Source organism: Gadus macrocephalus, chromosome 23, assembly GCF_031168955.1.
Source record: "Gadus macrocephalus chromosome 23, ASM3116895v1".
Classification (NCBI taxonomy): domain Eukaryota; kingdom Metazoa; phylum Chordata; class Actinopteri; order Gadiformes; family Gadidae; genus Gadus; species Gadus macrocephalus.
Genome location: NC_082404.1, coordinates 7,610,715 through 7,621,754, shown reverse-complemented (window position 1 = coordinate 7,621,754; position 11,040 = coordinate 7,610,715). Strand labels below are relative to the sequence as shown.

Genomic DNA, 11,040 nt, shown 5'->3' with positions numbered 1-11,040 from the left:
CTTTGTAGTTTTCCATCAGGGTATCACTGGGGATTGGGCCTGCATGCCAGTCTTCTCTGTGTGTGTGTGTGTGCGTGTCTATGTCGGTTTTCTTAGCCCTAACTTCTAGGAGTGGCCCATATGTGTGACTAAAGTGTTTTTGTTTCATGCTTTCAGGTCTACTAATACCCTGTAATCTCTGTAGTTACGGACAGCAAAAGCATCACATCTGTTTGTTTGTGATGCTTCGTGAAGTCCCTCAAGGTTATCTGTTGGAGTGAGAGGGCAAGCATAAAGCAGTTGACAGAGAGAAGGTTGTGTTCAATGAGGGTGACGCGTGAAGCCTCCCCTTCCATGGATTCCTCCATACCTGAGAGAACACCTCTAGCTGAGTTGAGTCATGCAGATCTTATTCTGGATGTTCAAATTGTGACTGAAGTGTCTCGGAACTTATTGTGAAACTAGACAGACTTTTGAGGTGATCATTTCGGAGGATGATACCACTAAAAACCTTACCCGGACTGAATAACACCAAAGCCTTGATGTTACACCCAGGGACCCTGCTTGCCGTTTCGGTGCCCTACGCGAGGGGGGGGGGGGGGGCTGGTTACACCGTTCTGCCCTACAGAGGCATACTGCAGTGTCTGTCAGTGGTGAAGCAGAGAATCATTTTGAAAATTTGTGTTGCAAGTGAACATGCCGTAAACATACATTGATTCAATGAGGAATTGATTCCTAAAAAAAGTACACAATATTTTTTATTATGTTATTTAGATGTACTTATACTTAAGAAATGTAGATGAGATAAAAAATTATAACAGAAAAAATCCTGCACTGTTGATTTTGTTGGAATATCCCCTTCAATAAAAGGTAAACCAAGATTACTTGATAACCTCCTCAGCTTCATCGTCATTATCTTTTGCAAATAGCTTAATCTCTTATCACTTCATTGGTGGTGTGCTTAGAGAACCAAGGTAGTCCTCCGTATCTCCTTGGGGAAACTGCATGAACTGAAGTATCCCTTGGGCTTTAGGTCAAAGTGTACACCTTTAATCTACAAAATAGAGAACAATTTAACCAAGAGACTTTGTGAGCTCATTTTGAATCATACCAAAAAAAATCTGAAGATTGCAGCTAACCTGAACCTTAAACCAAAACGAAACCATTTCTACACTTAACTACAGAAAACCCTTACCCTAACACTATGCCCTGAACCCTAAACCTAACAATGTCTATCTTCAATTTACGCTGAACTTACCTTCGCTTAAACTACCAAAACATAATCATGTCGTAAACTTAAATCAAGCCAAATACTTAACTCAATTCCTAAACGTACAATATGATAATTTTAACTTTATACCTAAACAAACCATAGTTATTGTAATACTCAAACCACATATTCTGTTGGATCATGGGAAATTACCACCAGCAAAAGTAAAATATAAAAGTCATAAATCAAATATCAAAAAATAGGACACTTGGCGGATAATTACGTCAGGCAATTACAATTCGGCGTGTGACCATTCACTTCAACATTTATTGTAAAAACAGAGAAATAACAATATATTCCAACACAAATCTAATAGAAAGTAATAATCCATTCATGAATGAGGACAGAATAATATATTAAGTCTAATCCTCTCCCCATCCATTGATCGATGAACTATGGGTGGGTTTGTGAAAACAGCTGCTTATGTCCATGGAGAGAAATCCTCATCCTGGTGCTGTCTCTTCCTACTAAGACCCAAACCTGGAGGAACAAAGCCTGACTTAATGAAACAACAACACCAATAAATTGATGAGCCAGAAGGAGGGTTTTGGAGGAGTAGAAGTTTTGCAGAGCAAGAGCGGAATCAAAAGATTAAGCCTGCATTATCGCTGCAGTCTGAATGTCAGCTATACAATACAAACCCAGTATTTGTATTGTATGGGTTTGGGTACCCCAGTACCCAAACCCTAAACCTAGTGAAGAAAAAGGTTGAAATACATGCTGGTTAAATACAGTACTCAGACATATGTACGGAATTTGTTCTATCTATACAATACATACAAGTTACAAAATAATGTATTAACTAACATATAAATGTATATGTAGAGATTAGTACAAATAGATAGATGGCCCAAAAGCTGAATTCACTGGTTCAGACATGCCTCCTAGACCTGCCGCACCCTGACACACACACACACACACACACACACACACACACACACACACACACACACACACACACACACACACACACACACACACACACACACACACACACCCACACCCACACCCACACACACACACACACACACACATACATTTCTATGGGAACACTCTGCTGTGTTGCTGGCTTGTTCTGTCTTATCAAGTCATGAAAAAAACCTTTTTTTCAACTTCTTCAACCAACAGAGCTGGAGGTGTTTTTCAGCAGACGTTCATCCAAGGCCACTTGAGAAAGGCTCCGTATGTGAGGTGGGGCCAGGAGAGCTCCTTCATATGCAATTGGAAAATTCCCTGTAAGACGCTTTGGCCATAGTGTCTGCAACATAGTGAAGTTCTTCGGCCCTCTGTGGCCACGGGCTCATTCAATATTCAAAGATTCAAGATTCAAAGGTTTTAATTTGTCCCATACTAGGATGTGAAGTAAAATGTTTGTGTGACATAATCTGTATTACTGTGCTTAAAACAGAAGTTAAAATAGAATAATAATATAAATATAAATTTAATAGAAGGAAATACATTGCAGCCTCCCCCATTCACACCAAATCAGGCGTAGCGGCCATTACCCTTAACTGCTCCAGAGATCTGGCAGCTTAACATCATTGGTCTGACCATGTTGCCAACTGAAATCACGCCTTCAGGGCAGGGTTGGCCAACTCTGAAAAGGACAACACGGCGTCCCTCCGTCTCTCTTCTATTGTCCGAGTGGCTCGGTAAACAGTGGAATGCTACAATGCTAACGTTACATGGGGTAGGGTTAGGGTGTGTGTGAATGATGGCTGGCTTACTTAATCTCACCAGCCTGATTCTGATTGAACCCTGGGGCTGGGTGAGGCTGCACAGCTTCTACCAGCCATCAGACAAATAGATTAAAAAAAAAAGCAGAAGACTGTTAGTTTGCACAACTGCATCTTGAAAACAGGAACTGAAGGAACTGAAGCAATAAAAGTACTGACGTTTATTTTAACTGTGACAGAAAGATCCTCAGTTGAGGTGACTTTTCCCATTCAAGTTTGATCTGCACTACACCAGATTGTGGTTTGTAGATTCTGTCTCTACATACATGAGTCCTGGAGAGGGACTATGGGGGCAGGGCGCCTCTTGATGATAGCTAGATGGATGGATGCTATCACCTGCGAGAATCCCCACCACTGTCATAACCCAGTTGGTATAGCCTACACCGTTGCAATATGCAACAACTTGCCATTGTTTGGGGTATATTTTAAGATGTGTTAGCTAACCACCCTGTTTTAGGCCGTAGCACAACGCGAAAAATGTTGACTGACCAACATTGCCTGATGGGCTATATTGCCATGAGAAAACCAGTTTGCTTATTAGAAAGCATTCATCAGTGCACACTGGGCTGATGGTGATTGCAAAGGTGTTCAGGCCTTATAGGTTGTTTTAGAACAAAGCTCCTTACTGCTGCTTAATGCTTTTGTAGCTGGTGAGAAGGATGATGAGCCAGACATTAGCCATGAGGGGGCCAGGACAGCACAGTTAGAGAGGATACAAATATAAACTATATATATATATATTAATTAGTTATTGCAGTTTAGTAGAAAACCCATAGCCTACACACAATCAAATGTGTAATAGATGCATCTAACATGAAATCCAGATGTTCAGAAGATTACGATGTTCACAGTGTAGATTCAATAACCGGCCAATCTAAATAACACTAATGAATCATGTCAAATCAGTAAAGCTAATTAAAAATGGCCCTGCATAAACTTAATGTGATGGATTATAAAATAGATAGAATTAATCAAACAAATTAAAAAACTTGAAAGTTGTTTAGTGAATAGCTGCTCTGAGAATCTGTTTCCATAAAATGATGGTGCCTATGGACCGTGGCTTTCACTTTTTTATTAAACAAGTCAATACAGATCCTTTAGGAGAGGATTGCCGACAGAATCTGTGTGTGTGTGTGTGTGTGTGTGTGTGTGTGTGTGTGTGTGTGTGTGTGTGTGTGTGTGTGTGTGTGTGTGTGTGTGTGTGTGTGTGTGTGTGTGTGTGTGTGTGTGTGTGTGTGTGTGTGTGTGTGTGTGGGGGGGGGATTTTTTGTTAACTTCTCCTGTTCCTGTTCAATGTTAACATGTTCATATTGAAGGGAAATTATTAAGTTGTTCACTTTTTGTAGTCCTTTTAAATATAAGTAGCCCAATTAAAACCCAGTTTTCTTAAAAGTAAAAAGTGGTCTGTACTGGGGCATGAAAATTGTTTCGACCCTGTCCCTCAACACTGTTGGCACGCCTGATGACCAACATTAACAGACGTCATATGAGTCATGGTCCCCACATGAGTAGGCTACTCATACAATCCTATAATCTTAGATGTATAGTAGATTAGTTCACCAGATGACACAGTCCACTTTATAGACGTCTGGGGGAACTCCCTTACTGGGATGTCACAAAAATCTGAAGATTTCGAAATGGTATGTCATGGAAAATAGACATCCTGTGTATAATGTACAGAATGAATAAATACCAAATATGGGTAACAAGACAGGGCGTACGGAGCTAAACCACGGAGCAGTCAGCGTCCAAGGGAGGTTGTAGCGCCCTCTGTTGGTAGAGCTGTAGAAACTATTGAAAGGCCGGGCTAGTGTGAGTTTCTGCCCCCCTGTGTGAGTTGAAATATTGATTGTGTATGTGTGTGCGTGCATCTGTGTTTGATTGTGTGTACGATCATGCATGTGTAAGTGCATCTGTTTTTTATTGTGTAAAATAAAACCCAGATGCACAATGAAAGTAAACTGCACAATGATAAAATTAGAATCATGATTTTCTTGCTTAGAATATAGTTGACGACTCTCTCATGATTTGTTTCCAATACAAAGTTTTATTGCACAAATGACATGATACAGAAGGAAACGAAACAAAAACTATGATTGTGCGTGAGATAGGACATCCACCTTGGAAAACAGAAAGAGGACAATCATGTTTCATCTTGAATCTCAAACTGAACATATTTGTCCTTCCTTGCAAAACTTCTCCCGCACCGTCTGATTGTAACACGCTGGTGTCTCCCTGGCTCTCTGGCTTTACTCCCCCTGGTTTTCTGCTGCTCTGAATCACATGGTGTAACACTGCGTTGTGATTGGTTGAGGGAGCAAGTAGGCGTGCTTGTTTAAAAAAAATAATAATAATAATAATTACATTGCATGGTTAAGAATCGAGACCGCGAGTTTCAACACGAGTCCTGGTGCAGCCCTAGTGGGAGCAGGTCCTTCAGCTTGGCGCGTCGTCCCGCCCACATGGGAACACGGTGAGCTCCTGAGCGATACGCTGGGCCACGCGGGGGCTGCTGGCTACGATCAGCCGGCGGGACATCAGGTCAAACGGCCCTCCTGGGGAATACATCAAGCGTTATTGATCAGCGAGTGGAGCATTGGTTGTTTCTCAAGAGAGGCCACACAACAGGACAGATAAACGAGCCCTGTGTAAACATGACTCCGGCATTTGGGTTTGAACCCAAAGCTTATTGTCATTAGCATCATTTATCATGTTATAAATTATTGTCAACATGAAGTTAGACTAGCCTAGTGACCGGATACCTCACCACATTTCTTCCCAATCCAAAGCTAATGTGATATGAATAGTGTTTTAGCAACATAGCTACACTAGGCTTGGTTTACATACCTCAAATCAGGATTGGATGGAAGCCAGGGCTAATGTAATATTGGCATTGTATTAGAAACATACCTTTACTAGGATAGGTACCCATATCTCAGAGAGGGTGGGTTTGATCCCAGGGCTTAGAATTAGAATCCACATTTTAATCCTAAACGACACAGCTACACTAGGGAGATTAAGTGGTTGTAGTTCTGGGTATTATAATACTTATCACTAATATTAACCATGGGCTGGGTTTTTGTTCAACACAAACATACACTCCTTTCTGGTAGCCTAAAGTCTCGTTGTAGGAATGAATGAAAAAACATGATTGAGTGACTGAATCAGAGAGAGAGAGAGAGAGAGAGAGAAGAGAGAGAGCGAGAGAGAGAGAGAGAGAGAGAGAGAGAGAGAGAGAGAGAGAGAGAGAGTACTACGATGAATACTTGAATGGGTAGCCGGGTGAATGAGTGAGTGAACGTTTGATGAATGGATGAAAGAATCACAAACCTGTGATGTCCACGATGACCCCCCCGGCCTCAGTGACCAGCGCCGCCCCCCCGGCCATGTCCCAGCAGTAGATCCCCTGGTGGTAGTAGGCGTCGGCAGCGCCACACGCCACCAGACACATGTTGACGGCCGCGCTGCCCGGGCACCGCACGCTGGCCAGGGGAGGGGGTAGATCACAGATTACATGAGGATGGATTAGGTCACAGATTACATTACGGTGGATTAGATCACAGATTATATGAGGGGGATTAGATCACAGATTACATGAGGGTGGATTAGATCAGAGATTACATTAGGTTGGATTAGATCACATATTACATGAGGGTGGATTAGATCAGAGATTACATTAGGTTGGATTAGATCACAGATTACATGAGGGTGGATTAGATCACAGATTACATTAGGTTGGATTAGATCACAGATTACATTAGGGTGGATTAGATCATAGATTACATTAGGGTGGATTAGATCACAGATTACATTAGGATGGATTAGATCACAGATTACATTAGATAACTTTACATCACAAAACCGATGAGATTATAGAACACCACACACATTTTGATGGCATGTGTGTGTGTGTGTCTCACCCATGCACAGGGACATTAAGTATTTTCTGGATGTTGTCCATCACGGTTTTGAAGTGTTCCGGATCCTTCTTCAAACCCATCTCAGTCAGAACCAGAGACTTGGTAATATCTGAACGACAACTAATGGTTGAAAAGTGTTCAATCATGAAAGAATGCTGAGATTATTAGATTCTTAAATGACAATAAATCCTGATCGGTCATTACTTGTTATATTAAACAATTTAAATCATAAAAAAACATTAATGAATCCAATAAAAAACGGAATTTGATTTTTTAATAAATTAACTAATACATAAAAATAGATATAATGATTAGAATAATTCTATAAATAAAAATAATGAATTTCATGACTTAAATAAACCGAATATAAAAGTCAAGTGTACAAACGATTGTCGTGTTCCATATGGTTTGGCCACTAGCACCATCTGGTGGCCAAATGTGTAAATTGCAACCAGAAAGCCGACGGCTGTCATCAGTGTGTGCTGAACGTTACCTTCTTGACCGGACACCTTGATGGGGAGTCCGTTACAGAAGGCACCCTTCCCTCGCCGCGCTGTGTACATTTTGTCCTCCATGCAGCTGTACACGATCCCAAACTCTACCTTCGAGTCACATATTATACAACAGTATGGTTGTATTATTAGGCTGTCACGACTCACGACTAACAGAAAGAGTAAAAGCCCCTGCTATTCTTCTGACGATTAGGACTTAAATAGCTTCTTTCTACAAGAAAAAAACAGGAATCATACAACCTACTACACACTTGAGACAATAATAATAAAATTAGTAATGTATAGTGGAGTGCTAATAAACAACATCAAATAACTTATTTTGTATCAGGTGTGTGTATTCATTAATTAATAAATAAATAAATAAATAAAGCAGCAGGGTAGTAGCGACCCAGGCGTTTGACTCCCAGTCAAATGGTTCTGGGTTCAAACCCAACTGTCCGATACCCTCCTGCCGTAGGCGTCCTCGAGCAACACTCTTCAACCCCTAACTGGAAGGATAATATACGGTTGACCGTTGCTACCGAGCCCGGGCTCTGCTAAGTGATTAAATAGCAGATGAATAGACAGATGAATAAACCAACCTCTTTGTTGACGGTGAAGCCGATGGATACGGACACAAAGGGAAACCTAAAGGCGATCAGAGAACGACAGAGAAGCACTCAGAGAGACTCCTGGAGGAGTTGGCCCCGGAGGACCGCGACTGGAGGGAATTCAGGTCACCCGCTTTATGATAATTAAACATGGCAGGGAGATCGGAGATACAAATAAAAATGAGCAGAAGAACGAGAAGGAAAGCCTTTAATTTTCGAACACTAGTTACAACATTATCAACAACATTCTTGTTGTTGATATATCTGAGTGTTGGGGACGAAACGTGTCCCGTTTGCAGTTTGATCTTGACTTAAATGTATTCAAACTAAAGATGAGCTACTGAGAAATAAAGTATTCCTAACTGCTCGTATGGATTCACCATCGTCCTAGTCCCTTCCCCCTCCCTGCGATACCTCTGTCTCTAACCCCCTACTGCTCTTGTGGAGCATTAATGGCCTTTATTTTTTATCTTGCAGTCCAACTGATCATCCACTGACCACCTGGTGTAAGAACCAATCTCACCCAGGTATCTCCCCACCCCCCTTTTTTTCTCTACTTTGGCGGCAACGTCGATGTATGATCCAAAGGCAGATGCGGCATCTACTTATATACGTCTATGTGGAGACAGGTAACGATTGGACGGGCTTTGATAGCCCCGCTCTTGTGTGTTTTGATATACTGTTGGCTGTGAGAAATTAAGCAGAGGACCCCTGAAGGACTGCACTGGTTGTTTGGGTGTCCTGAGAGAGCTCGCGAATAAATTATTGAACGTTAATAAGTCTTGACTCTGTGATCTATTTGGAACGAAGGAAGCAGAAACTATACCTTGATTTTAATCTCCTTCAATATTTTGCAGGCTAGCCAGGAGACTTCTACAACCTTACCTGTGAACAAAGTTAGTGGTGCCGTCGATGGGGTCTATGATCCAGGTGGGGCCGTCGGAGAGAACACTGGGCGCACCTGCAGCCACAGACTCCTCCCCTATGAAGCTTTTCAAAGTAGGAGCAACACCAATCATGAACATTCCGATGTAAGGTGTTATCGGTTATCTGGTAATGATGCCGTTCCATTCATGATTGATGTATTTTAATTTGAAAGACACCGATGTTAGAGTGTATCTATGTTATTCTGTACAGTGAAGTTTTTCCCCTGACTTTAAGTCTTATGTATCCCCAAAGCCGCATCCGTCCCGGCTCAAATACACTTAGCTTATGACACTATTATCCGTCAGCATTATTATTCATACTTAAAAATGTTTGGCCCAGGGGGCGTTTATGAAGAAAAAGATGAGGCATACTTCTATTATTTGTCTCCCCGTTATTAGCAGCAATGAAAATATGTTTACATCTGTAAGGGCCTACTGGACCCTGCTCAGGGCCCTCCTAGGGGACGGAAAACATTTCTACCATTATTTTTTTTACCATAAAATCAGACGTGACACCCGAGGCTGTGTAATAAGAAGGGTCACTACCAGTGTGTGGGGTACTTCTCCCTGATGGCGGATATTATGAGCTTCTCTACTCTCTGGTCCGTCTCTGTCACCAGATCCGTCGGAGAACTCTTCTCCATGACCGCAATGTCCTTCTCGAGCGCCTCTCGGACAATCTGTTGGAGGCAAACACTGACAATAGGTTTACTGTTTTACTTGGTAGGACAGGATTCGATTAGGTTGCATTTCCATTACCCCGACAGGAATGCAGTGTCACAGCAGAAAGTACAGGACAGTTAATAAAGAGAAGCCCACGCAAAACATGAAAAAAAACTCATGACCCAAGAAGTTAAACAAATACAAAAGATATAGGCCTAACGAAAAAAAATCTTTAGATTCTAAATTATATTCATGTTAGCTAGACAATGACGCTAGTTCGACTTTATATTAAATATTGTCAAGCCTACTTATATCTACTGTAATATATACAAATAAGCATTTTGACAGGACATTCAGGTTGAGCAAGATTATTTCGTGAGGTTGTTTTAAAAGCGTACACAACACGCACGCACACACACACACACACACGCACGCACGCACGCACGCACGCACGCACGCACGCACGCACGCACGCACGCACGCACGCACACACACACACACACACACACACACACACACACACACACACACACACACACACACACACACACACACACACACACACACACACACACACACACACACACACACACACACACACACACACTAATAATAATAATTGTAATTTTGATTAATATCCCACCTTCCCCGCCTGTTTGGTTACTTCCACACAGTGGTTCATACATTCTTGCCAAGAGTCCGTCATGTCGTTGATCAAAGTCTGCTGTGCACGGGAAGAACTGTTTTTAATGACACATACGGCTATGAAAACACACACAACAGCATTGCTGGTGTTGTCATACTGACCAGCAATGTAAAGCAGTCTAATAAACAGGAAAAGATCTATCAGATGGAGGGTTTGATGCCGAATGGACATCAAAACTGAGCGAAATCAGCATCCCTACTACCTGCTTATTATTGTGTTATATCTGAATTCGCTGCAAGTCGGGTTGGGTATACTTCCGCTGCATGACTAAATAGCAATGCTTAGAAAAACACTTTAAGACACTTTTGGACAGAGTTTATAGAATTGGAATAAATAAAACTCCATACGTTAGCACAGGATGGATCGTTAGCTCCTGCTGCACTAGTTGGAATTTGGTTAAATGGATGCGATACTGCATGATTAATGATCTTCCTGTAAATTCATTGAGCTGACCTACCTTCAATATAAAATACAGTGTTGTAGTATCGGATACTACGGTTAATATTTACGCATAGATATTGAAATGTGCGAAGCTTCCTGGGTGCTCCACGCTACGCCCCTCCTCTTTAGGGCTTGACTTATTGATGTTGTCCAATCACATAGAAGACAGTTGTCGCCCTCAACTGCCATTGGTCAAACACATAAGAAAATCTGTGACCGCAAAACGAACATAATATTTTAAGGGAAACTGTCAACACATAAAAGCCATTTATTTGGAGATGACGTCTTAATGTTTGT

At 41.6% G+C, this 11,040-nt stretch overlaps 1 protein-coding gene across 3 annotated transcripts; it reads right to left on the bottom strand.

Annotated features, from left to right (window-relative positions):
- Positions 1-5,012: 5,012 nt before the first annotated feature.
- LOC132452344 (inositol monophosphatase 1-like) lies at positions 5,013-10,880 on the bottom strand. Of its 3 annotated transcripts, none has more exons than XM_060044918.1 (9): positions 10,760-10,880; positions 10,240-10,320; positions 9,480-9,613; positions 8,893-8,997; positions 7,999-8,044; positions 7,399-7,507; positions 6,906-7,014; positions 6,316-6,467; positions 5,013-5,540 (listed from the first exon to the last, which is right to left on the bottom strand). In XM_060044918.1, exons 2-9 carry the CDS (start codon positions 10,300-10,302, stop codon positions 5,422-5,424), a joined length of 837 nt encoding a protein of 278 aa, XP_059900901.1. In that variant the 5' UTR covers positions 10,303-10,320; positions 10,760-10,880; the 3' UTR covers positions 5,013-5,421. The 3 variants fall into 3 exon arrangements, with proteins under 3 accessions (XP_059900901.1, XP_059900902.1, XP_059900903.1); XM_060044919.1 differs by having other exon boundaries at positions 10,240-10,317; XM_060044920.1 differs by having other exon boundaries at positions 10,240-10,336; positions 10,760-10,874.
- Positions 10,881-11,040: the final 160 nt, after the last annotated feature.